At 43.5% G+C, this 24,455-nt stretch overlaps 1 protein-coding gene across 1 annotated transcript; it reads right to left on the bottom strand.

The window, feature by feature from the left end:
* Positions 1-405: 405 nt before the first annotated feature.
* On the bottom strand, positions 406-23,715 carry Idh1 (isocitrate dehydrogenase (NADP(+)) 1). The gene is made up of 9 exons (XM_005070557.4): positions 23,578-23,715; positions 19,723-19,860; positions 15,212-15,503; positions 11,726-11,831; positions 9,288-9,465; positions 8,287-8,438; positions 3,926-4,066; positions 3,130-3,292; positions 406-1,316 (listed from the first exon to the last, which is right to left on the bottom strand). Exons 2-9 carry the CDS (start codon positions 19,842-19,844, stop codon positions 1,226-1,228), a joined length of 1,245 nt encoding a protein of 414 aa, XP_005070614.2. The 5' UTR covers positions 19,845-19,860; positions 23,578-23,715; the 3' UTR covers positions 406-1,225.
* Between the last annotated feature and the right edge of the window lie 740 nt (positions 23,716-24,455).

The following is a 24,455-nucleotide window of genomic DNA, read 5'->3' as shown; positions in this document are numbered from 1 at the left end:
CAATTCCCATGGCTAGGATATAATCTAGTATTTGTGATAGTTGATGTGACTTTTCAATTTGACAGAGCCCCAGGGATATGGCCTGTGGGCATGCATGTAAAAGATTACCTTATAGGAAGACACACTTGGTTGTGGGAGGGACTCTGCTTCCTGCACAGTGGGTCTTAGGATATGTAAAGCACCCAAAGCATGCTAAGCACTATCAGGCATTCATTTTCTCTGCTCTGTGACTATGGCTACATGACCAGCTGTCTTAAGTTTCTGCTTCCTTAACTTCCCTGCCATGATGGGATTATCTTGATCTGTGAGGCAAAACTAACTCTTTCTCCTTTAAGTGGTTTTTGTCAAGGTATTTTATTACAGTAATAGGCATCTACCAATGCATAATAAATACACACTTAGAAGAATCATTAATACTTAATTTTAATTAAAATTAACAGTTTAGAATGACTGGACAGGAATAGTGTTCAATATCAACTTCTGAAAAAAATCACATTTATATAAAATAAATGAAACAGGCCAGCAGAAATCCAAAAAAGGTTCGGCTTCCCTTATTACACATGGATGAAATGTGCTATGTGGGGTAGGTAATACTTAAGCTAGGACACAGGAGGAAATGAAATCAAAGAGGGCAAACCTCCAGTCTGCATTTAGTCTACAGGTGGAATTCTCCAGTGGCCTTAAAATATTACTTAATATTTTGGACACATAGATGCTCTTTACAAACATGGCTGCCATGCATTTCAGCTACATACATTCTATTTGTTCAAGTCTTGTGTGAGCTCAGTGCACAGCTCTCCCACACAGTGTAACATTTGCACACGAAAGCCCCCAGTGCTCACACAACAGGGGAGGGAGTGGCTCTCCTTTCCTCCCTTACAGGGAACATACTGTAGCTATTGTTCACCTTTTCCAGCACGTCTTATTTTGGTCATTTATATTAGAGCAAGGAAAAAGTGACAGGTAATGTAAATGGGCACTAACACAATTCCTGCTACCACGCAATAAAGTACAATTTTAAAAAAGTCCCCACCATGTTCATTAGGGTGGCAATAACTGTATGAAAAAGAAAAAGCCTGTAAACACATAGAAAATTTCAACTTTGTCTTCTGAACAAATTACAAAATGATTTTTGTTTTTATCCTTAAGTGTTATTTTAAAAAAAAATGTAAACCTGTGAACTTAGTTACCATGAAGACTTGTCCGCCTAAGCCCAGGTTTGACCTTAAAGTTTGGCCTGAGCTAGTTTGGTCTTCAAATTTTCTCCAAGTTTGTCCATGAACTCAAAGGTATTCAAGTAGTCAGAACGCTGAACACTGGTGGGAGAGAAATAAAAGAAAATTTACCTTTTTCTCTGGTGTTCCCCAAGGTAATTAAAACACAACTCCTAGCCATGCTACTCCAGTACACTTCTAGAAGAAAAGTGATTAGTGTTAACACGCTATAAATCCGTGGGCAATGACTGAGGCTTCCGAGGATGATCATGCTCAGGGCAGCCTGCAGCTGAGCTCAGGTGTATACATCCACAAGGCAGCCTGCAGCTGAGCTCAGGTGTATACATCCACAAGGCAGCCTGCAGCTGAGCTCAGGTGTATACATCCACAGGGCAGCCTGCAGCTGAGCTCAGGTGTATACATCCACAGGGCAGCCTGCAGCTGAGCTCAGGTGTATACATCCACAGGGCAGCCTGCAGCTGAGCTCAGGTGTATACATCCACAGGGCAGCCTGCAGCTGAGCTCAGGTGTATACATCCACAGGGCAGCCTGCAGCTGAGCTCAGGTGTATATATCCACAGGGCAGCCTGCAGCTGAGCTCAGGTGTATACATCCACAGGGCAGCCTGCAGCTGAGCTCAGGTGTATACATCCACAGGGCAGCCTGCAGCTGAGCTCAGGTGTATACATCCACAGGGCAGCCTGCAGCTGAGCTCAGGTGTATACATCCACAGGGCAGCCTGCAGCTGAGCTCAGGTGTATACATCCACAGGGCAGCCTGCAGCTGAGCTCAGGTGTATACATCCACAGGAGGCTACTTGCTGTGTGGCTTTGAACTAATAGGAGCTTCAGTTCCAGATGATGCCAGTGTGACTGAAACCATCCTACTTCTTATTTTATATTATTAGACTTGTGTTTTCAAAAGGGGCTTTGACGCTTTTATCTTCATCTGTGTCTTAAAAAACCAAAAGGCAATGGATTGCCTGGGAGAAGACTGCTAACCCAAAGAATGGATTACAATACCTCTACCCTGGTAAGCATGTTTCAAATGTATCTTTGAGATGTAAGTTAAGAAACATGTAATGAATGATTCCATTCCTTTCCTGGTATACACTGACTGTGGCAGATATGAGGCCATACAGGGATATGGTATTACTTTATATTTTAGTAGAATTTCCTTTCTGTTTAAAATTCTATTTTTATACATTTTTAGTTGAAATATAATTGTATCACTTTCCTTCTTCCCTTTCCTCCCTTCAGCCACTCCTAATTCCCCTCACTCTAGCTCCTTCTAAGTCCCTCCACTCTCTAATTGATAGGTTCTTTTTCCCCAATCATTAGTGTTACATATATATGCACATGTGTACACAAATATATAAATTCAAATCGATGAGTCCATTTTGTTGTTTGTGTAAAGAAAACAAAAGGATAAAATAATCTAGTCACCAAGTTCTCTTCACTGTCTGTCCTTTGCCTAAAAATGTATTTTTATCATTTTAAGGTGAGTGTGTGTGTGTGTGTGTGTATGTGTGTGTGTGTGTGTGTGTGTGTGTGTGTGTGTGTGTGCAGGTGCCTATTTTTGAATCCCTGAGCTGCACCTACAGGCAGCTGTGAACCACATAACCTGGGTGCTGGGAGCCCAACTCACATTCTCTGCAAGAGCAGTAGATGTTCTTAAGCACTGAGCCATCACTCCAGTCTCCTCATTTTCATTTAAAAAATTAGCTTTGTACACAGGAGTTTGATTGGCATGCCACTGTACCTATGTATTTCTGTTCGATCTATGACCACTTTCCTGCTACAGTGACAAATGTGAAAGTGAGTAGCTGCAGAAAGACTGTACAGAAAAGATAACTAACTCATATAATTCCAAAGAGGGTGACTTGACAACAGAGTGCAGGGCATCTCACACTTACTTGGGTAAGCCTTTAATGCAAGCAGCCAAATCCTTAGTCATAAAGCCAGCCTCTATGGTCTCAATGCAGACTTCTTCCAGAGCCTTTGCAAAGATGCTCAGCTCAGTATTGTTATCAAGCTTTGCTCTGTGGGCTAACCCTCGGGTCCAGGCAAAAATGGAAGCTACAAAAAGAAAAGGAGAAGTCTACATTTTTATCACTCTACTTATAGGGATTCCAAGTATTTCACTCTTTCCAGAGATGGGGCAGGTTTTTGTTTAGGTGATAGGCGTCCTTATATGCTATGAATTAGGACAGTTGGGAATATCTTATCTGAAGCCCTGTTGCAGAGATTTATCCCTCTGGCCTTAAATGACACTTCATTGTTCCAGGGGTAAAGGCAAACCTCTCCTCTATGCAATGTCTGCTCGCCAACAAAATAGAATATCAACTTTGTGCCTTTTAAGGACATTAAAACAGCTCCTTATAGCTGGCCATGGTGACACACACCCATAATCCCAGCACTTGGGAAACAGAGGCAAGGGGATTAGTATAAGTTTGAGGCTAACCTGTAATATACATATGTAAAAGTCATAGGCTAGCCTGGGGTACATGAGACCTTGTCTCACCACTCATTGTCCAAATAAAACAAAGTGAAGCAAAATAAAACAAACTAAAAACAGTCCACAGCTCCTGATACTAATGAGTCAGAAACTTTGTAATGATTTTGCACAGGAGACTCTAAGTAGCAGAGGTCCTCATCTCAGTTCCTCTGAGACTGTCTCTGGCTGGAAATCAGTGAAGTAGAGCATCTTACCAATGGGGTTGGTGGATGTCTCCTGTCCTTTCTGGTACATGCGGTAGTGACGTGTGACAGTGCCATGGGCAGCCTCTGCTTCTACTGTCTTACCATCTGGACAAATCAGCACACTGGTCATCATACCAAGGGAACCATAACCTGTAAGTGGTAGAGCATGAAGTGTTGGGTTCAAAGGCATGAACAGTACTGATCTAGAGAGTAATAGATTTGATGTTGACAGATTATGATAAATTTGACATGTGTACATACAACCATCAGTAATGCTTCTGCCCCCAGAAAACATGATTCCAGCTTCAAGTCTGGGTCAAACTGTCTGAAAGGCTATTTATTCTCTTAGGAGCATCTGCTCTGTGATAGGGAACCACCTATATCATCCTACGTCTGTGGCTTCATGGTTCCCATGACTCAGTTTTCCTGCCTATAAAATTGGGTAATAGAAGCACCTGTTTCACTGACTTGTGGGATTAGAAGAATATACATATAATCATGAATACATGGTTGTATATTTATATTCCTTAAAATAGAGCTTCCTATCAGGCAAGAGCTCATGCCACTGTTCTTCTGTGTAGAAAGTTCTTTTCTGGAAAACGAAAAGTGAGTTATCTACTGCCCTCACACGGCTTGCCCTTGCTGGGGCGGGGAAGACAAGGTTAAAAGGAGGATGGCTTGGCTGCAGGAACATCCCACTTGCTTTCCATGTCCAATATTCTTGGCATTTCTGTTCTTCCCTTCTCAGGGAACCTTGCTCCAACCTTACTCAAATGTACTCCAAAAGCCCACGCAACTGCCTTTTCTTTTCACGAGTTCTTCACTTGTTTACAAAGTACCTCCTTCATTTTCACTATTCTCCCATGAGCACTAAGATGTGTTGGGGGAAGTCCTATGTATATGTCAATAATAAAGCACTGTTGGCCAATAGGGAACAAAGATAGGTGGGATTAGGAGTCCAGGAGGACTCTGGGAGAAACATAGAGAGTCAAGATGTAACGCCATGGGGTAGGAAGCCTGGAAACCTCTCCAGTAAGAGAAATACTTAGATTAACAATAATGGGGTAATTACTTAAGTCAGAGCTAGCCAGTAAGAAACAAGCAAGGCAACAGCTTCATAATTAATATAGCTTCCTGTGTGTTTATTTGGGACTGATGCGGCTCTAGAACCAGGCTGGCGGGAAGGCTTCTCTCAAGGAAAAGGTTTCCCTTTACAAAGATGTCTTTTTTTAAATTTTACTTTGGTCATACTAATTTTGTTATTATTTACTTGGCGTGTGTGTGTGTGTGTGTGTGTGTGTGTGTGTGTGTGTGTGTGTGTGTGTGTGCATGTGGAGATCAGAGTACAACTTTTGAGAGTCGTCACTTCTCTCCTTCCATTGCATGGATCTTGGGAACTGAACTGAGATCACTAGGTTTGGTTGTTGGGGCCCACAGAGATCTTAAGGTCAGAGAGTTCAAAACTGTCCTTACTTTTCCAAGGTTAAAGTCATAAGACCTAAAGGTCTAAGGTGTAGTTACTGTAGGGTGTCTGATCTTGGTCGTGGATGTCTTATCTAAATAACAAGAGAATTGGTCTGAGGTGTGGTTACTCTTGACCCTCAAGGCCAGACAATGAGAAATTGAGCCTAAGGTGTGGTCACAAAATGCTTGGAGAATTAAAGAAGAAAGTCTGTTTGTTGTTTGTACATGATAAAGAAGTCCTTTTGCCATGTTCTCCTTTTTGGTTGGGGTATTTAAGAATGTCGAATAAACTTGGGGTGTCCAGTATTCACTGGATACCCCCCTGACTTTATCCTGTGTCTTTCTTTCTTCCTTTCTTTTTTCTCAAGACAGGGTTTCTCTGTGGCTTTGGAGGCTCCCCTGGAACTAGTTCTTGTAGATCAGGCTGGTCTCAGACTTAGAGATCTCTGTCTCTTTCTTAAGTGTCTTCACCTGCCATTTCTCAGTCCACACTCCCTCTCTCAGGTATGAACTGGGCAAGTCAGCTGGATCTGACTGCAGCCCCACAAAGATGGGTTACAGCCCTTGGTGGTGGATGTCTTTGCTTGCTGAGCAACAATTACTTGCCCATATTGTTTTGGTCATCTTTGACTTCAGTGATATCAGTCTCTTCCCTCTGTAACTTGTTATCTCATGCATTTGGTGGTTAAAAAAAACAAAACCAAAAGAACAAAACTCAAACCAAATTTGAGAATCACTCCCTTTCCCTATAATCATATCTCATGGTGAGAATGTAAAAAGAGAACTAAGGTTCTAGCAAGGAGTAAGGTAAGGGGGTCCCTAACCACCAAAGGATGGATCCCCAAGAGTTCGTGATCTAGCAACAGTCCTAAGTGTGCTCCTGATCATTGCCATTCCTCCTCCCATCTAAAGCTATTCACCCCGACCCAAGAGCAACCCCTTATTTTGAAACTGGTAAGCAAAGGTAAAGCATTTAAAAGGAAAGACAGAGGTGTCTGTGTGGGGTCACTAGCTTTCTCCAGCCACTGTGCTGCCTTGAGGCTGCAGATGGCACGTGAGGCGCTTAGCATCTCACTGACCTGCCTTCCACCCAACTGTGGCTGTACCCCTACCCTGTGTCTACCCAGACACTGTCAAGCTGAGGTCAGAAATGAAAAGCTCTGACTACCCAGTGGCTGTACCTCTCAAGAACAAAAGGGAAGCCAGCTCTTGTTGCCTTGTATGTAATCTGACTGGCTCTCTGAGGTCACTTGATTTAGACTCTATCTAGGCTAGTGGTTCTCAACCTTCCTAACGCTTCCACACTGAATACAGTTCCTTATGTTGTGGTGACCCTCAACCATAAACTTATTTTCGTTTTGCTACTTCATAACTGTAATTTTGTTACTGTTGTGGATCAAAATATAAATAGCTGATATGTGACCCCAAGGGGGTTGAGACCCACATGTTGAGAACTACTGCTCCAGGCAAACATGGGGTCTTGGCTGGTTCTGTTCTCAGGGCTTATCACACTTTAGAAACCAAAATATTTCTCTAGGTGCTTCTTCCTATGATGACAGGGCATTTAAAAACAATGGATGTAGGGGGTTAGCTCACAATACAGCACTTGTCTAGCACATACAAGGCCTTAGGGCAACTTTGCCTACCTTTCCCAGAAGTCTGAAGACAAGGAATGGTTTTCCTTATCTACCCATGGAGTTCTGGCAAAGGATCGTTCCTTCCTCTGTCCACTCAGAGGAAGTTTAGAGGACTAGAAGGATACAGAAAGTTGTGTAACCCACAATCTCATACTAAATCTATCTTCAGTTGGGCTGGTCTACTGATTTTCAAACTGATTAGAGATATTGAGCTTTTACAAGAGCAAAAGCAAGGACCTCCTGGAAGAAAGTAAACATAATTGAAGCTAAAGTAAACATTCATCTGGGGGAGATTCAGGTTCAGGGAGTTATCTTGTGCAAACCTCACACTGCAGAACCATTTGGTGCTGAGGAAGTCAGGGAACTTGTATGCATTTATTTGGTCCTGACACCTGGCACAACCACTCTGGTTCTTGGAATTTCTGTGAACACAGCGTTGGGCTTCATACACTTCCTCTATATTAGAAGCTAAACACCAAACAATTGTTTTACAGAGCATCAGAACAGCCTTCATGGCTAGCAGCAGGAGCATACTTAAGACCTGCTGAAAGATGAATTAGCTCTTAGAAACCCCATCCTTGGTGCTGGGGTCCATCACTTTACTCCTTCTTGGTTTTCTTTCTATATTCTTCATTGGTTTGTTTCTTGGAGACAGAGCTTCTCTATGTATTCATGCCTGTCCTTGAACTCACCACGTAGACCACTTTGGCTTTGGAACCCAAAGAAATCCACTTGCCTCTGCCTCCTTGGATTAAGGGTGTACATCACCACGCTTGGCCTCTTTTCACATTCTTACCATGAGAGTATAGGGAAATTAAGACAGACTGAAGATTTTGAAACTTCAAGTGGGGCTGGGCAGCACTCGGGAGGCAGAGGCAGGCAGATCTCTGTGAGTTCAAGACCAGCCTGGTCTACAAGAGCTAGTTCCAGGACAGTCTCCAAAGCCACAGAGAAACCCTGTCTCAAAAAACCAAAAAATAAAATAATAATAATAACAGAAACTTCCAGTGGGGTAAAAGGCTGAGGTGTGCTACCACTGTAAGGCTGGAGCCAGGTATGTCAAATCACTTTGGAACTTCCCCTGTGACTTTGAACAAAGCCACTTTCCCAGGAAGAGCTTGGTTCTCTTAACTGAGAAGAGTGCTTCCAGGCAAAGTGCTAACATTTCATCATTTGACGGTGAAGGATTAAGCAATTCCCTTATCACACCGGGGAACTTTGTGGAATGACCTCAGTGTGTCTCCTCTCCCCGATTCTCTGGCTATTTACCTTGGGCTACTGAGTCTGACTGTACATCACCATCATAGTTTTTACAGGCCCAGATGAAGCCTCCCTCTGATTTCATGGCTTGGGCCACCATGTCATCAATGAGTCTATGCTCATACCAGATCTTCTGAGCTTCAAACTGGGATTTGTATTGCCTAAAACAAACAAACAAACAAACAACAAAGAGAACGCAAGAATAAAACAAAATTAGTATTATTAGGGATGTCATTTGCAATTCCCAAAAGGGACAGGAAACATTATTTTTAGTAGATACGGCACAAACTTGGGACTGATAGACATGTGCTTAGGCTCCTATCCAATCATCTTCTGAAGGGGAACCCTCAGATTGGCCATCTCTGTCTTATGAATGAATGACTAAGAATTAGATGAGAAAAACAGATTCTTCCAAGTACTTCCTTATATCCTATCATTTTCAATACAATGATCAGAGTCTGAGATTTAACTTATTTTAAAAATAAAAGACTATTTCACTGCTTGATACATTTCAGGAATCGGAGACACTGTGGCTAGTATCTAGGCTTGGAACAGATGGGCAGTAGGAAGAGTAACCTCAATGCTTCAGCAAAGGTAATTTCTAAGCCCACACCCCACCTGAACATTTGCTCTAATAGGGAGCTATGCCATGGTCTGAGTTGACACATGCATGCTTTATGTGTGGCTGAAATAAAAACTCATATACTAAGACAAATGACAGCTTAAAGCAGACAAAGCTTTCCATGGTAGCAAGGTCTTCAAACTGGGTCTGCCTTGGAAACTCACACTTGTGAAGCACCAGTACTTTTAAATGGATTACTCTATTCAAACTTTAAATAACCCTCCTCTATTTCAGAGCACATTTATCCTCCAAGGGCACCTCAGTGGGGTTTTCTTCCAGTCCTGCTAGACTCAGATTAGCCATCACCCAATGTAAGGATTAGTGACGATGCTCTCAGTTGTGCCAGTTTACTTGAAAACAGGGAAAGGAATAGAAGAGCTGTAGTTACTTGTCATAGATCTCCTGAAAGATGTCTTTGAAGCGTCCATCATACTTCTTCAGAATAGTGTTTTTGGTGCTTAGATACAAAGGCCAGCCCTTGGACAGAGCCATTTGGAAGGAACTGTGTGCAAAATCTTCAATTGACTTATCCTGGTTGTACATGCCCATGGCAACACCGCCGCATTCTGTGGAGGGGAAACCACCAAGAACAAAGAGAAGAAAGGTAAGGCTGGTGGTATTTGTAGCAGAGCTAAACCCATGCACAACACCCAAGCACCAACTTCTCAGCAGCATGACTGGGTCAGTAGTGTGAAACCCCATATGAACTGCCAACCGGAACAGGCTATGTGTGGCACAGGCACAGAGGGGAAGCCTTTGCTCTAGATAAGGATGCTTGAAAGGGCAACAGCAGTAAGAAAATCATACGGTCTTTAAGATCATGAGGATTGCAGGCACAGAGGCCCACATCTTTAATCCCAGCACTTGGGAGTCAGAGGCAGTCAGATCTCTGTGAGTTCGAGGCCAGCCTGGTCTACAGAGTGAATTCTAGGACAGTCAGGCCTACACAGTGAGAACATGTCTCAAAAAGGGGGGCGGGGAGTAGGCAAGTAAATTGGAACTCTTTATACATTTTTGTTTCAGAGCTGAGGACTGAACTCCGTGGTAGGTAAGCGTTCTACCACTGAGCTAAATCCCCAAACCCCTCTTTATACATTTTAAAAATTTCCAACATGTATTTTATTTTTAACTGTTTGCATATAGTGTGTGTGTGTGTGTGTGTGTGTGTGTGTGTGTGTGTGTGTGTTGCCTGTGTGCCATGGCACTCATGGAGGCCAAAAGACAAAATCTGATGTGAGTCTTCTGTTGCTGTAGGCAAGATCTCTTTTGTGGCTCACTGAAGCATGTCAGGTTAGCTAGCTCCTGAGCTTCTAGAGTCCCTTGTCTCTGCTTCCCATCTCCCTGTAGGGACTATAGACATTTGCTTCTGCACCTGACTTTTTATGTACATTCTGAGGATTTGAACTCACGCTTCAAAGTGAGTGCTTTACTCAGCTCCCAACACGCATTTTAAACTTAGGCATACTCAAGCTGCAGTCAGGAGAAGATTTGCATTTTAACTACTGGTAAAAAGTCTTCTAGATTCCTGGGAAATACTCAACCCACCTACAGTAATTGGTGGAAATAATTATGTTACCTGTAATCACCGGTGATTCAGAGGTCTTATTAATTGACCTCTGTTATTACTGAAAGTCAGAATCTGAATCCATGCCAAGGCCCCAGGCTAACTTGGCTGAGAATGTAAAAGAAAAACAAAACACTAAAACCCGCTGAACTAGATTCTGTGAAATCAATATTGCTTAGAGGAGGCAAGGACAACAAAAGCTCTGGGGGCACTGTGTGAATGCTTTCATTTCTGGACAGTTTTCCCTAAGGAACCTTGAAGATAAATCTGTGTGTGTGCGTGTGGGGTGTGTGTGTGTGTGTGTGTGTGTGTGTGTGTGTGTGAGACTGTGTGCACCTGTACATTCATGTCTGCGCATACTACTATGTGTAGAGACCAGGAAAACTCGGGTTGGTCTTCCACCTTGTTTAAGGCGGGTTCTCTTGTTGCTAACTGCTGTAGAGGCCAGGGTAGGCAGCCTGAGAACTTCCAGGGCTTCTCCTGTCCCTGTCTCATCTCTTGTCCTAGAGCACTGGGGTTACAGACATACAACTTTGCTTAGCTTTTACATGGGGATTCAAACTCAGGTCCTAAAATGTGTGTGGCAAGTGCTTTACCCCCATCCTCCCATCCCTTAATGTACTTTTTTTTTGGCTTTACTTTTACCTCACAATTTCAAGAGACTTGAAGTGTTTAGAAAGCTAGTTTTGAGCCGGGCGTTGGTGGCGCACGCCTTTAATCCCAGCACTCGGGAGGCAGAGGCAGGAGGATCTTTGTGAGTTCGAGGCCAGCCTGGTCTACAGAGCGAGTTCCAGGACAGCCTCCAAAGCCACAGAGAAACCCTGTCTCAAAAAACCAAAAAAAAAAAAAAAAAAAAAAAAAAAAAGAAAGCTAGTTTTGTTGTTATTATAATTCCCAAAAAAGGCAAAAAGCAGATAATTTAGCAAATAATGAAATCAATTCTAGGTAGAAAGCCTAACAGAGCAGTAGATCTAAACACTTACACAATTCACAGATGGTTCACACTTTTCCCTCTAAGAAAATGCATAATTTCACCTGTGTTTTCGTCTCTGCATTTTCACCTAAGCGGTTAGGCTCACCCCCTTGTGCCTATCTGTGCCATGGGAAAACAGGGAACTAATCACTTCTTTATTTTAGTCTTTGATATTTCTCAGAAATGTTGTAGATTCTGGTTGTCTTTTAAGGCAGCGTTTACAAAACAGTAACAAGGTTGTTGAAGGCCTCTGTTAAAATGAAATGCAGCTTGGAGGGACTGCACATACCTTCAAAGTTATGCACCACGTATGTCACCTTTTGAGTTCCATCTTTTGGTGTGTAGGTTATCTCTACTTTTCCAGGCCCCGGAACAACAAAATCAGTTGCTCTGTACTGTGAAGAGGGAAACACACATTAGGAAAAGTGCCCCATCAGGAATCATAAGGGGAAAATAGATTATATAGCCAAACACAGCAGTGTAACTTGACGCTTTTTGGTTTCAAGAGATAGGGTTAGGTGGGGTCCAGGGAATCCCACTAGTTAGTAATAGTGCACGTTAAAGATCAGTCAATCTTCACCAGGAGCCTGCTGTTGTAATTTTTAAAAGTGGCATGAGAGAAAGATGCTATGTGACAGAGTTCAAATGGAGGGTTTTTTTGTTTGTTTGTTTGTTCGTTTTTTGATTTGAGAAAGGGATCATAAAAAGATAAAAGGGGAGAGGAGATCAACCTCCTGGGACTGGAGAGCAGGAGAGAGGAAAGAGAGGCAGAGAAAGAAGGCCAGAGAGGGAGAGAAAGACAGAGGAGGATGGGAGGTGGGCAGGACCCTTCTAAAAGGGAACATAGTGAATATGCACAGGTGTTGCTCTTAGTGGCAGCAGCTGAGAGCATATCCTGTCAGAACCCCAAGGACAGGCCAGTGCAGATGCCTGAATGCTAACACCCACCACATATACAGTGGTTTTACAAGCACCATTTCAGAGAGGGCTTTGTTTCCGTTGCTGTGATCAAACACCCCAAAAAGCAAGGTAGGGGAGAAAGGGTTTATTTCAGCTCAGTTCCAGGTTAGAGTCCACCAAAGTGGGGAAGTCACACAGCAGAAGTTGGGCACATCCCACCCATGGTCAGGAAAGGAGAGCAATGAATGCATGCATGCTTATGCTCACCTCGCTCTCTCATTCAGTTCAAGGCTTAGTGCCACCCACGGTCAGGGAGGATCTTCCCACTGAAACTAACTGGGTTTAAAAAAAGATTCCTCACAGACAAGCTGGCAGGCCAACCTAACCTAGAGAATTCCTTATAGAAACCCACCTTTCTCAGGTGATTCTAGACTGTATTAAACTGACAATCAAAACTATGCAATCACAGACATTTTTTATTAGGAAGCTTACAGCCACATAAAGAGAAACACAGGGGCTGGGGAGATGGTGCAGGGGTTAAAAGCACTGGTTGCTCTTCCAGAGGTCCTGAGTTCAATTCCCAGCAACCACGTGGTGGATCACAACATCTACAATAGGATATGATGTCCTCTTCTGGCATGCAAGTATACATGGAGAGCACTCATACATAAAATGCAAATAAATTAAAAAAAAAGACAAACATAGGTGAGAGCAACTGAAGGCACTTCAAATGTCAGAAGTGAGAAGCAGGCACATGAATCTCTGTGAGTTCAAGACCAGCCTGGTCTACAAGGACTAGTTCCAGGACAGGCTCCAAAGACAAGAGAAACCTTGTCTCGAAAAACAAAACAAACAAACAAACAAGTCAGAAGTGGGGGAAAATGAGACAATGAAGGCTGGAGGGAGACACCAACTAGTTTTGGTGTTGATGGCAGCAGAGCCCGCGCTGTGTCCTGACTCTAAGATGGAAGTCGAGTGCTGAGCAAATCTCATTCTGAAACCAGGCTTTCAAAAAGGAACTGGGGAAAGGGGAAGAAAGCCCCAGGTCACACAGCCTGGGAGGCAAGCTGCTGTTAGATTTTCAGGGCTTAGTAGTTCTCTGTGGTAATCGTTTTTTACCAGCTCCAGACCTATGTCCACAAAAAGCAGTCATTCTGGAAGCAGCAGTGGCAGGCTGATGGCCCCAGGTTAAGGCTGTTCAAGGACAGGCACTTCCCAGCTGAGCCTGACCCACTCTAGTGGAGACATGTACCCGGCACACACCAGGCACCCACAAGTCATTGCTGCACGGGATCTCTTTCAGTGATCTGTTTTATCCAGTGACTAGTTAGGCACCAGCGGGTGCCAGCCACACCTGTTCCTTTACAGTAATCCTATCCGAGATGGGTAAAAGAGCAGTCAGATAACAGAAAAGATTAAACACTTCTGTCACAGAAAGTCTTTTACTACAGTAATTGAGGCATTGCTGTGCCCTAAAATACTTTGTACAGACCTATGAACATTTAACGGTGAGTCAATATGCTGTTTAAAAAAAAAAAAAGACAATCTATTCTTCCAAAGGACTGATACTGCAACAAAAAGAACCAACAAAATGACAAGACTGAATAGGCAGTATGCTAAATAGGGTAGTGTTAATGATAGGGAATCTGTTCTTCTGCTATTTAGATTTCCTTGCTCAGGCCTCTCACAGACATCTGTGAAGGGCTGGCCGGGATAAAGAAATATCATGAGCCACAGTGTGAAACAAAAGTTACATGACACATCAAGGACCAAGCTGGTGACCTTCTCCCAGGGACACAGGGACATCTGCTGTGACCACACTGTTTCACGGATGACTCCATGGAAGCTTCTAGACGCCAGCACTACAGATTTCCATTTGTTAAGATTCATTTTGATATATAAGCTACTTTCTATCAAGACCTGAAACTTCAGTTTCAAGAGACTTTGGCATTTGTGTCATTGCAACTTTTCTACTCAATTCACCAACGAGACTATTTGTACAAATACAGAAAGGACATTTGTTTTCCAAACAGTACAGACGACCTTAACAAGACTGATTTCAACTATTGGGTGACTCCCTTTATCCACAAAGTGATCAATTTTAATATGTTTGGTAGGCCTTTTTTTTTTCTTTGATTTTTCTACGACAGGGTTTCTCTATGTAGCCCTGGCTGTCCTGGAACTCACTATGTAGATCAGGCTGGCCTTGAACACGGAGATCTGCCTGTCTGTGCCTCTTGAGTGCTGGGATTAAAGGTGGACAACACCACTACCCAGCACTGTTTGGTAGTTCTTAATGTGGCTGCCCATTAAAATCAGCTGGGGCTTGAAAGAAAGAAAGAAAGAAAGAAAGGAAGGAAGGAAGGAAGGAAGGAAGGAAGGAAGGAAGGAAGGAAGAAAGAAAGAAAGAAAGAAAGGAAGAACGATCCTCACAAACCTCAGATTTTGATTGCTCTAGGACAGGACTCAGATACTGGAAGTGAAACAAACAACAAAACAAAGGAGCAATGAGATAAAAGCATCAGCACTACCATCCACAGCAAAATCTTAGGAAAGGATCCCATTGTACAGCCAGCATTAAAAGCCACCTATCCGAGCCTAGGGTATTACAATGCAAAAATGACAGTATCCTGTGGAATAACTTAGCAAAAGGATAAAGATATGTTTGGGGAAAAAGTGTTAAAATGGGTGTTTATTCAAAAGTTTATCTGTATTTTCACCCCTTCCTAAACATATGTACACACACAGTTTATGCATAATATATGTTAGACTTCTCTTAAGGGCATGGAAACCCAAAGAACAAAACACAGAAATAGGAGCTACCGATCCACAAAAAATAAACATGAAAAAATCAAATTATGCTCAAACAACTTACCTGGTCTCCATAAGCATGACGCCCAATGATAATGGGTTTTACCCAGCCTGACACCAGTCGGGGGATATTTTTGCAGATAATAGCTTCCCTGAAGACAGTGCCACCCAGAATGTTCCGGATGGTGCCATTTGGTGATTTCCACATTTGTTTCAACTTGAACTCCTCCACCCTCTTCTCATCCGGGGTGATAGTCGCACATTTGACACCAACATTGTACTTCTTTATAGCTTCTGCAGCATCCTTGGTCACCTGGTCATTGGTGGCATCACGATTCTCTATGCCTAAGTCATAGCTTAGAGATGGAGAGATGTCAGTACAACTTTTTATTTGTTTGTTTTTCAAGACAGGGTTTCTCTGTGTAGCTTTGAAGCCTCTCCTGGCACTCCCTCTGTAGGCCAGGCTGTCCTGGAACTCAGGGAGATTCGCCTGCCTGTCAGCACAACTTTTTAGACATATTAATAGGCTTCAGTAAGCTGCCTTTAGAGCTTGCCAACCCTAAGTGAAGGCCCCCAAACACATCTAAATATGCCAAGTTTTAGCATCAATGCATCCTAGGCAAAAGATGGGTGCCTGTCTCCAAAAACAGGACTGAAGACACACTAGGAGGCTAGACCCTGCTTCCCTGAACTGCTGTGGGAAGTTGTCTTTCAGGAAACCAAGGAACTCTGCTAAACTGTGTCCTGCTTTTCTGTATATAAAGGAAGCAACAGCACAAGGGCAACCCTTGGCCTGGTTACTCGCCACATAATTAGTATATGAATTACACCCAAGTACAACCTTACTTTCCCATAGTAAGATTTATACTTTATCAATAAAGAGGTGGAGGAGTAAAGAGGATTTTTGTTGTTGTTGTATTTTTGGCACTGAAGTGGTGGGAGGGTTAACTCTCCCAATCAGTGCCAAAACAGCTAAGGACTCTTTTTGTTGAAACCAGTTAGTCATAAGGCAAACCTTCCCCTACTTCTTGGGTACGTCTCTTTGTTCTGGAAACAAGCCTGCAGTTTATTGGATAAGCAATGGAATCCAACAACCATCTTGTACACACTGTATTTAGCACCAGCTCTCACAGTACAGACCATTCATAGAGGGATGAATGCTGCCTGTCCACAGAGCACAGAAAATAGTCGTAAAGCTTAATAAGCAAGTAATGGTTTATTGAAAGTAATACAAGCTCCGTGGTGGTGGCACACACCGTTAATCCCAATACCCAGGAAGTGGAGGCAGGGGAATCTCTGGGTTAGAGGCCAGCCTGGTCTATGGAGTGAGTTCCAGGACAGCCAGGGCTGTTACACAGAGAAACCCTGTCATGAAAAAGTCAAAAACAAACAAACAAAAACCCCAAAATCATTAAGTGATTTTTTTTTGTCTTCTATGGCTTTACAGAAAAAGTTTCATTTCTCAAAACCAGCAAAGAATTAATCTGCCTTTCTCTTTTCAGTGTTGGTTTCTTCCTTTTTCAAGCTGGTGCAAACAGAGACAGTCACTTTGATGTGTTTCCAAACAAAAATATTTTCTGTTTTGTCCTTAGACAATTCATATACATGCAACACAGCCATGCACTTTCTTATCTTTTTTGCCTAGGAATGCTGAATATCTGCAAATATCCAACCACAGCCCACAGGAAATGTTATAGGAGCCATTTCTCAGGAGAATCTATCCACAAATGGCTACTTTTTTTCTTTCCTCTGCCTTGTTTTAATATTTCCAGGAGAAAGGAAAGAATAAGTGGCCTAGACAACTGTGCTGTCTCTATCAAAAAAATTAAAAACAGTAAAACTCTACACCCCTTCCCCACCATAATAACCAGTTGATCATGATAATTGGGGAACTATTTAAAATTCATTTGCATCTTTAACAGCCTGCAGCCATATACTCCTTTCTTTCTAGGCACAAGCCCCCTCCCCCCCTTTTGCTGAGACAATGCCTCACACTGCAGTCTAGGCTAGCTTGGAACACACAGCAACCCTTTGGCTTCGGTCTTCCAAGAGCTGGGATTACAGGCATAAACTACAGGACTCTTTGTTAACATGCTGTAAATGTATGCAGGTTGGAAAGAGAGTTCAGTCACTAATATGCTTATCTTATAAGCATGAGGACTTGAGTTCAATCCCTGGGATTTACCTTCAAAGACAAAAAGGGGCTAGGTATGAAAAAAGTTAAGATCTGATCATGCATTTGTAATCTCAGAGCAAGGAGGATCTGGGGCTTGCTGAATAGTGAGCCCAGTTTACTTGGTAGGTTTCAAGCCAGTGAAAGGCCTGAATCCAAGAAAAAAAACAACAACAAAAAAACAACTCAAGGTTGTCCTCTGTCCTATATGCATAGCTATGTACATATGCGCGCGCGCGCGCGCACACACACACACACACACACACACACAGAATAAATATAAGAAAATTTGCCCTCAGACTAAGAGCCTCTAAGCATTTAGCTAGGAGTGTTAGTTCATAGGTTCCAGGTCAGTTTGGGTCTGCATAGTAATTTCCAGGCTAACCATGCCTACATGGTGAGACCCTGCCTCAAAACAACAAAACAAAAGAACAATAAGCAACAAAACAAAAACACAAAGAATTTTTCTGGGCAGATGACTCAACAGTTGAGAACACTTGCTGCTCTTGCAGAGGACCTGGGTTGGTTTGGTACCAGAACCCATATGCTGGCTCACAACTATCTGGAACTCCAGTTCAGGCAATTTGATGCCCTTTTCTGGCCTCTGCAGCCACCAGGCATGCACATGGTACACATATACACATGCAGGCACACAGTCATACATGTAAATTGAAAACAAAACAATCCTCCCCTCCAAAGCCCATTGCTTCACCTATTGCATGCATTACTTGGAAGCTGTGAATGAGAGTGTGTGTGTGTTTCAATATGTTGGCCGGTCCTCAGCAACTACAATACTGATCTTATTTTGGTTGCAATACAGACAACACCAGCAGATTAGGTTTACACAATCAAAAGGTAGCTGACATATGTGAACTAAATATCTGCACCCAACTAATCAACAGGACATGTACCGGGTAACTCTGGGTCAAGGCAAAGACAGACACCGGTGGTTTGCTCTAAATGTATTGCTCAACATTATACCTTGCCAGCCTTTGACCACTTTACCCTTTTAAAAAATTGTCTCTATGTAGGTCAAATGTTCAAAAAGGACAAAGAGCAAGAGGAGCAGATAGCAGGAGGTGGTGGCTCACACCTTTAATCCCAGCACTCTGAAGCAAAGACAGGTGTATCTCTCTCTAAGTTCGAGGCCAGCTTGGTCTACAGAGCAAGTTCCAGGACAGCCAGGATACAGGAAGAAACCCTGTGTCAAAAAACAAAAACAGCTGGGCGTTGGTGGCGCACGCCTTTAATCCCAGCACTCGGGAGGCAGAGGCAGGTGGATCTCTGTGAGTTTTCGAGACCAGCCTGGACTACCAAGCGAGTTCCAGGACAGCCTCCAAAACCACAGAGAAACCCAGTCTCGAAAAACCAAAAAAAAAAAAAAAAAAAAAACAAAAACAAAAACAAAAACAAAAACAACAAAAAACAAAAACAAACACAAACCAACCAACCGACCAAAGTGGGGGTATGAGAGAAAAAAAAAACACCGGGGGAGGGGGAGGAAGGAGAGAATAAATAACATATTTCCTAAGTTCCTAATCTGTCTCAGCACAGCAAAGTCAAGGCAGAGGGACACTGAGACTTAGGGGAGTGCTCTGGAAGTGGGAAGGATGCCTATTCTGGTGAGCAGCCGCATGACGAGGACAGAAGGGGCAGAATGAAAGGAAAGCCCCAGCCACTGGCTCTGGAGACAGGTGGAAGACAGAGCTGCAAAGGACAAAAGTGAGTTCCCCACTTTTAGTTCAGTTTCTCACTGTCCTCTATGGCCTTTTCTTTCCACAAATAATACACGGTGCCTCCCTAGACTGCTGATTTAATACGACCTTCAACAGGGACAACCGAGTTAGAAATGCCTCAAAAAATCACATTTCCTTATTTTTAGCTGTGAACTAATGGCAAGTCCACTTTTTCTAACAGTGTGTTGAAACAGATTTCCCCCAGGGCTGGCAAGAGATGACTCACGGGTAAGGGTTCCTGCTTCTTAGCCTGACAATCTTTGGAGTCTGATATTTGGAACCCACACGGAAGAAGGAGAGAATCCACTTTGTCCTGACCTCCACATGCATGCTGTGGCATGTACACACACACACTCCAGAAGATTCACGTGTATCTATTTAAGCTACAATGTAAGCTTGGGCTAGATATTGTGGTATGACTTTTTTCTCCCTAGCATTTGAGAAGCTGAGGCAGGAGGACGGCTGTGAGTTCAAGGCAATCTGGGCTATGTAGCAAGTCTCTACGTATTAAAGAAAACTAAAACACCCAAACCAACCAACAGCAAAATCTTAAAAGCTTTAATTACAGAGCACAGCTATTATTCGTGTAAAAACTGTCAGGTACATTTTAGAATGATTACGTTTCTGAGTCTGCTGACTACATGGAAGAGAAATTCATTTATTTACCTGTGCAGATCCAGTTCCACATAGGGAAGAATGAGTTTTTCTTTAATCAGTTCCCAAATGATTCGTGTCATTTCATCTCCTTGCATCTCCACCACAGAGCCGCCATGAATTTTTTTGGACATTTTTACTTCAATAACCCTTAAAAAAAAAGATATGTGTCTTGTCATGGTATAGAATAGAAATGAAGTACCATGATTTGGTGACTATTAAAAAAGGATCATTTATAATGGCAGTTATATAGATAACAATTACATAAAATAACAATTACCAGTAGTAGAACTGACAACGTCTCTGTGTGAAACACCATGCAACAATGCTTACATGTAGCTTCTGAGTCAGCACTATAAGACAACCCTGTAAGAAATTATTTTCCAACTTGAGAGAAAAATAGCTTTGCCAAGGCCATCTTGGCCATCTGTGGTGGAACCTGACCCCAAAACATGCCCTTAATAATGTAATCATTATTCTCGACTATTAGTTGTCTTACAAGAATATATCTGTTATTTGTAAAGATGATTCAACTAACTGGTTCTTACGACCCATATTAAGGGGGACTCCAATAGCAGACAATAAAGGATTCTTTGTAGAATTAGGCTTTACTATAGTACCCATGCTTGACCAAGTCATGTTCCTTGGTATCTCAGATCCTGCACTGCTCCTCTGGCTCTTCAGGGGCAAGAGCAGCTGTCTGTAGGATGGGACACCACGTTGTTCTAACAAGACATATTACTTCAAAAAGTATTAATTTATCTGATTCCAATAGAGCCTAAAGGTGGACTGTTTGGAAAAAGAGAAACTTCCAGGCTTTAGAGAACCCTGTGCTTGTTGCTCAGGAGGCAAAGGGGTCCCTCAGCCCTGTGAAAGTATCTATTCCTTCTAATGACACCGCTGTGTAACAGTTTCCTCCAGCATTGAAACATTTCCTCCTGTACCAAGCTCTTTAACAGGCAGGTAAACAACTCAAACAGCTCAGGATATCCCCAAAACTGACCAGATTCACTATGTCCCTCCCCACCAGGGTAACCAATAAATGCTGAAACTCTCAGACTAGGGAAGGCAAGCTTTGAGGACTCTTGAGATTAGACCAGCTTCCTGGGGAGAGGTATATACCAACTATGTCACTTGGAAAGGATGCTCTCCAATCTGTTGAGCTGCCTGCAGGCTGTGCAGTGTGCTCCAGGCTCCCAGCTTTTGTGAGTGGTTACCCATGCTGAGGTAGGCTTTGGTGATGCAACTGTCCTTGGATCATTTCTGATTCTGTATGTAACCTCTAACACATACATATTTCTGTGACCCCAATAATACTCATTGGTTCACCAAGTTGGGGTTTTGTGATATCCTTAATTTGATCTGTTGTGGAAACTCTATCTGGGGTGACTAAATATTTCCCCAGGAAAAGTCTTGTCACACACAACAGATACTTGGGAGCTTGCTTTCCAGAAATGCAATTGCAGATTTCTCTCAGTTATAGCTAAGAACTAGGAAAGTCAGGGCACTTTAAAGCAATTATTAGATAACAGCCTAAAGTCATCTTGAAAAGTATAGGTAAACTAATTGGACCCCTAAGTTAAATTTAAAAAAAAAGTAATGATTATTAGACAGTAGGTCTCAACTCCTTACAAGAAGCCAGGAATATTTTCTCAGTTCAAGTCCCATTTTAACTTATTAGGTTTGCAATTCTAGAATCCTACTTCCAGTCCTGGGGTACCCTTAGTCCACTACCAGAGAAGTTTCTGGAAGGCAATTAGAAGAAATCAACAAACTGGTGTGGGTGAACCAATACTACCTGTCAGATATAAGTTAAAAGATTAACTTACAGTAGAGCATAAAGCCCACAATTAATCCCATTTTCACCATGACCGAGCTTTAAAGACAAACAATGTCAAACAAGACAGCAAACTTATCTTTGTTTCAATACTACATTTTTCATGGCCATGTTCCTACACAGCATTACACAACAGCTATGACTAGGCTATTTTCCCGTGATGGCAAATGCAGCTAATAAAAGATCACAATGCCTGGGATGTCTGCCATTTTTGTTTTGCTTTGCTATTTCCTCCTTGGTGAATATGTACTCTGCCATAATCTTATATCTCAGAATACAATAATGATATGTCAGATTTCCCCCATTCTATTCTTTTTGTTTGTTTGTTTTTAAATACACACTAACTAAAAAAAGTGAAGCTATACTGTGACTATTATTGCACTCTGAATTTGCTTTCCATCGGACACGGGCTCTAGGTATCCCTGGATTCCATGTATTATTGGGTCTTAATTTTCTGAATCCACCAATCCCAGCCTTTGAAGGAAACTGTGATCCAAGGCCATCAGCCACCAGCTCATTTATACAATCTGAAGACAGCTGAATTCCAATCTCTTGACATGCTTGTACAATTCCAGAAAAAAAAAACTTAATAATAACAAACTAGTTGAAGCAATAGGAGCCCTTTACCATACTTAATTTCCATAAATCTCAAACTTCTATTTTGAGCCAATTTTTTTCCATCGAGTTCAAGTTGCAAAACATATGGGTTGCAGCATATCGTTATTACGTTCCTGCTTCCCTCTTCTGCAGTATTTGCACTTGCACCCATGCCCAATTAACTGTACAGTGCGGCCACATTAAAGAAAGCAAGTTGACGGGCTAAGGTGCTAGTTATCACCTTGGTGGTGAATGGACTCCCAGTTATAACAAGGCCTCTCAATTTTGCTGACTCAAATGACTGTAGCTTCAATTTCTCTTCCAAAACAAAGCAAACTCGGGAATAGAAAGTCTTAACATACAAGCACCCCTGCCAGGAGGATTTAGTTGGTTTTAATACCAGCCTGACAGCCCAGTTTATCTGGTTTAAAGTACAGTGCTGACTGTATCTGGAGGGGCAAAGGACAGTTTCTCTGCACAGGAGCCTTCCAAATAAAAGTCAAGACTACAAAAATCCATGCATGCACATGGAGGGTGAATCCCAGAGCAAGCGCCTTGCTCCTGGGCCTCTGGTTTGCTCGACCTCGGGTGACACTGTGAGCCAGCAGAAAACCTTGTGGCCGTTTTGCAAGAGGTCTAAAACTGAAGTTGACTCGGTTCCTTCTTCCAGATCCTCACGCCTGTCCTATCTCTCAGCGGTGCCAGGACCTTTTAATACCAGGTTCACCCAGCTGGCTGCAGAACTCCTCCAAGCACTCCAGAAGGAGCGGGGAAGAAGGGGAAAGGCCCCTTCCCAATCCTCAGGGCGCCCCCAGGTGGCTAAGCAAACACTCCAGATTGAAGCTGGAGGCCCGCCCACTCTTATCCCCTCCCTCACGGACGCTCTCAATAGCACTTCTCCCGTCTCAAGGCAGGTCCCTCCCCGTCTCCCCCCGAACATTGATGGAGTGCTCAGTACACGCCTACAGTTCCCGGCTCACACCCTTTCTGCAACCCGTTCCCTGAGGTCGCATACTTTCCTCCTCTGACACCCAAGACTCAGAGTTCTGTGCGTTCTCCCCACAGCTAGATTCTCCTCCGCGGGTGCAGATCTGCTTTGGCACTTGTCACAACAAGTGATTTCCCTGCCGCTCAGATCTTACGATCCCACCCTCGGGAGCGCCCTTCTTTACAGAAAGGCATGCAGCACTCAGCTACCCCCACTTCCCTTCCCTAAGCCCGAACTCTGGGAAGTGTCCGTCGGTGCACTAGGGCCTTTGCACTGAGTTCACCTCTGCACAGCCTACAGCTGAATTTTCTTCCTTTTCCCTCACCCCAGCCTTCTAGCGAACAGCCTAACAGTGAGGGGAGGCGGCTGCCGAGCCTAGCCTGGGGGCACCAGCAGGGAGGCGAAGGCGCACTCGCTTGCAGTCCGGGACGCCCCGGCTACTCACCCGCTCACGTCCGTACGCACACCAACTGTCCCAACTCAGCCGCTGCTAGCTCAGCATCCGCCACAACCTTCGCACCGGCGACCAGGGGCAGAGTCAAGGCTTTTTAACTCTTCCCGGCTTTGTCTCCTCCCAGGCCCCACCCCCTCAGCCCACCTCCCGTAGCCCCGCCCCCTCTGCGACGCCATTCGTCGCGCGCGGACTTTCTGGGATGGGCGGGGCCGTGGTGTGAGAGCCGGGCCGTAGCCGCCCGTGTGTTCCAGGTGGGGGATGGGGGCTGCCACGCCACCGGGATTCCTCGGGGACACCCTGCCGCTGAGGAGCGAGGATGCCACCTACTGACAGGCTCCAGAACACTCGCTGTCTTGGTTCTCACCCTCGGAGAGCTCCTTAGACTGGATTTTGGCAGGTTCCCTTCGTGGCGTTTCCGGATGCCTCTTAAGCTGGAATGTGCCTTTTGAAGAATATGCCTTTGGGGGCCTCAAACGTGGGAGCGACTATAGACGATGCTAGAATGCAAAGGCTGAACCGGCCGCCATATCACCTCAATAATTCCCTCCACTACCAATGATCTGTATTCCCAACTGCTACCATTTCTAAATAAAGCCCCATTCACCATTTGCCATGGAAGACTAGCGAAGCTTATTTTCTAGGTTCCTTTGAAGCCGCACTTAGAGATCCGGAGTCCAGTATCTTAGAATTCTCAAGAGTGGGTTAAAAATATTCCTCTCTCTCCAGAGATTCCTTTTCTGTCTGTGTTCCTTGAAAACAAGAATATTATGACTTGTAGGACAATAGATCCTTGGTTGATCAAGGTTCAATGTTCCAAAATTCACTTCTTGTTTGTTTGTTTGTTTTGTTTTTTGAGACAGGGTTTCTCA

Source organism: Mesocricetus auratus, unplaced genomic scaffold (genome assembly GCF_017639785.1).
Source record: "Mesocricetus auratus isolate SY011 unplaced genomic scaffold, BCM_Maur_2.0 Super-Scaffold_100010, whole genome shotgun sequence".
NCBI classification, from domain to species: domain Eukaryota; kingdom Metazoa; phylum Chordata; class Mammalia; order Rodentia; family Cricetidae; genus Mesocricetus; species Mesocricetus auratus.
Note: the sequence above shows the minus strand (reverse complement) of the source record. Positions and strands in the feature narration are given on the sequence as shown.

What these genes read in the sequence shown, in the direction of transcription:
- Idh1 (XM_005070557.4), bottom strand. Translation starts at nt 19,844, where the DNA reads ATGTCCAAAAAAATTCATGGCGGCTCTGTGGTGGAGATGCAAGGAGAT. An exon ending in CGTGGTGCATAACTTTGAAG is followed by an intron (nt 9,466 to 11,725) that starts GTATGTGCAGTC and finishes TCCCCTCCACAG; the next exon opens with AATGCGGCGGTGTTGCCATG. An exon ending in TGCATTAAAGGCTTACCCAA is followed by an intron (nt 1,317 to 3,129) that starts GTAAGTGTGAGA and finishes CTCTCCCACCAG; the next exon opens with TGTTCAGCGTTCTGACTACT.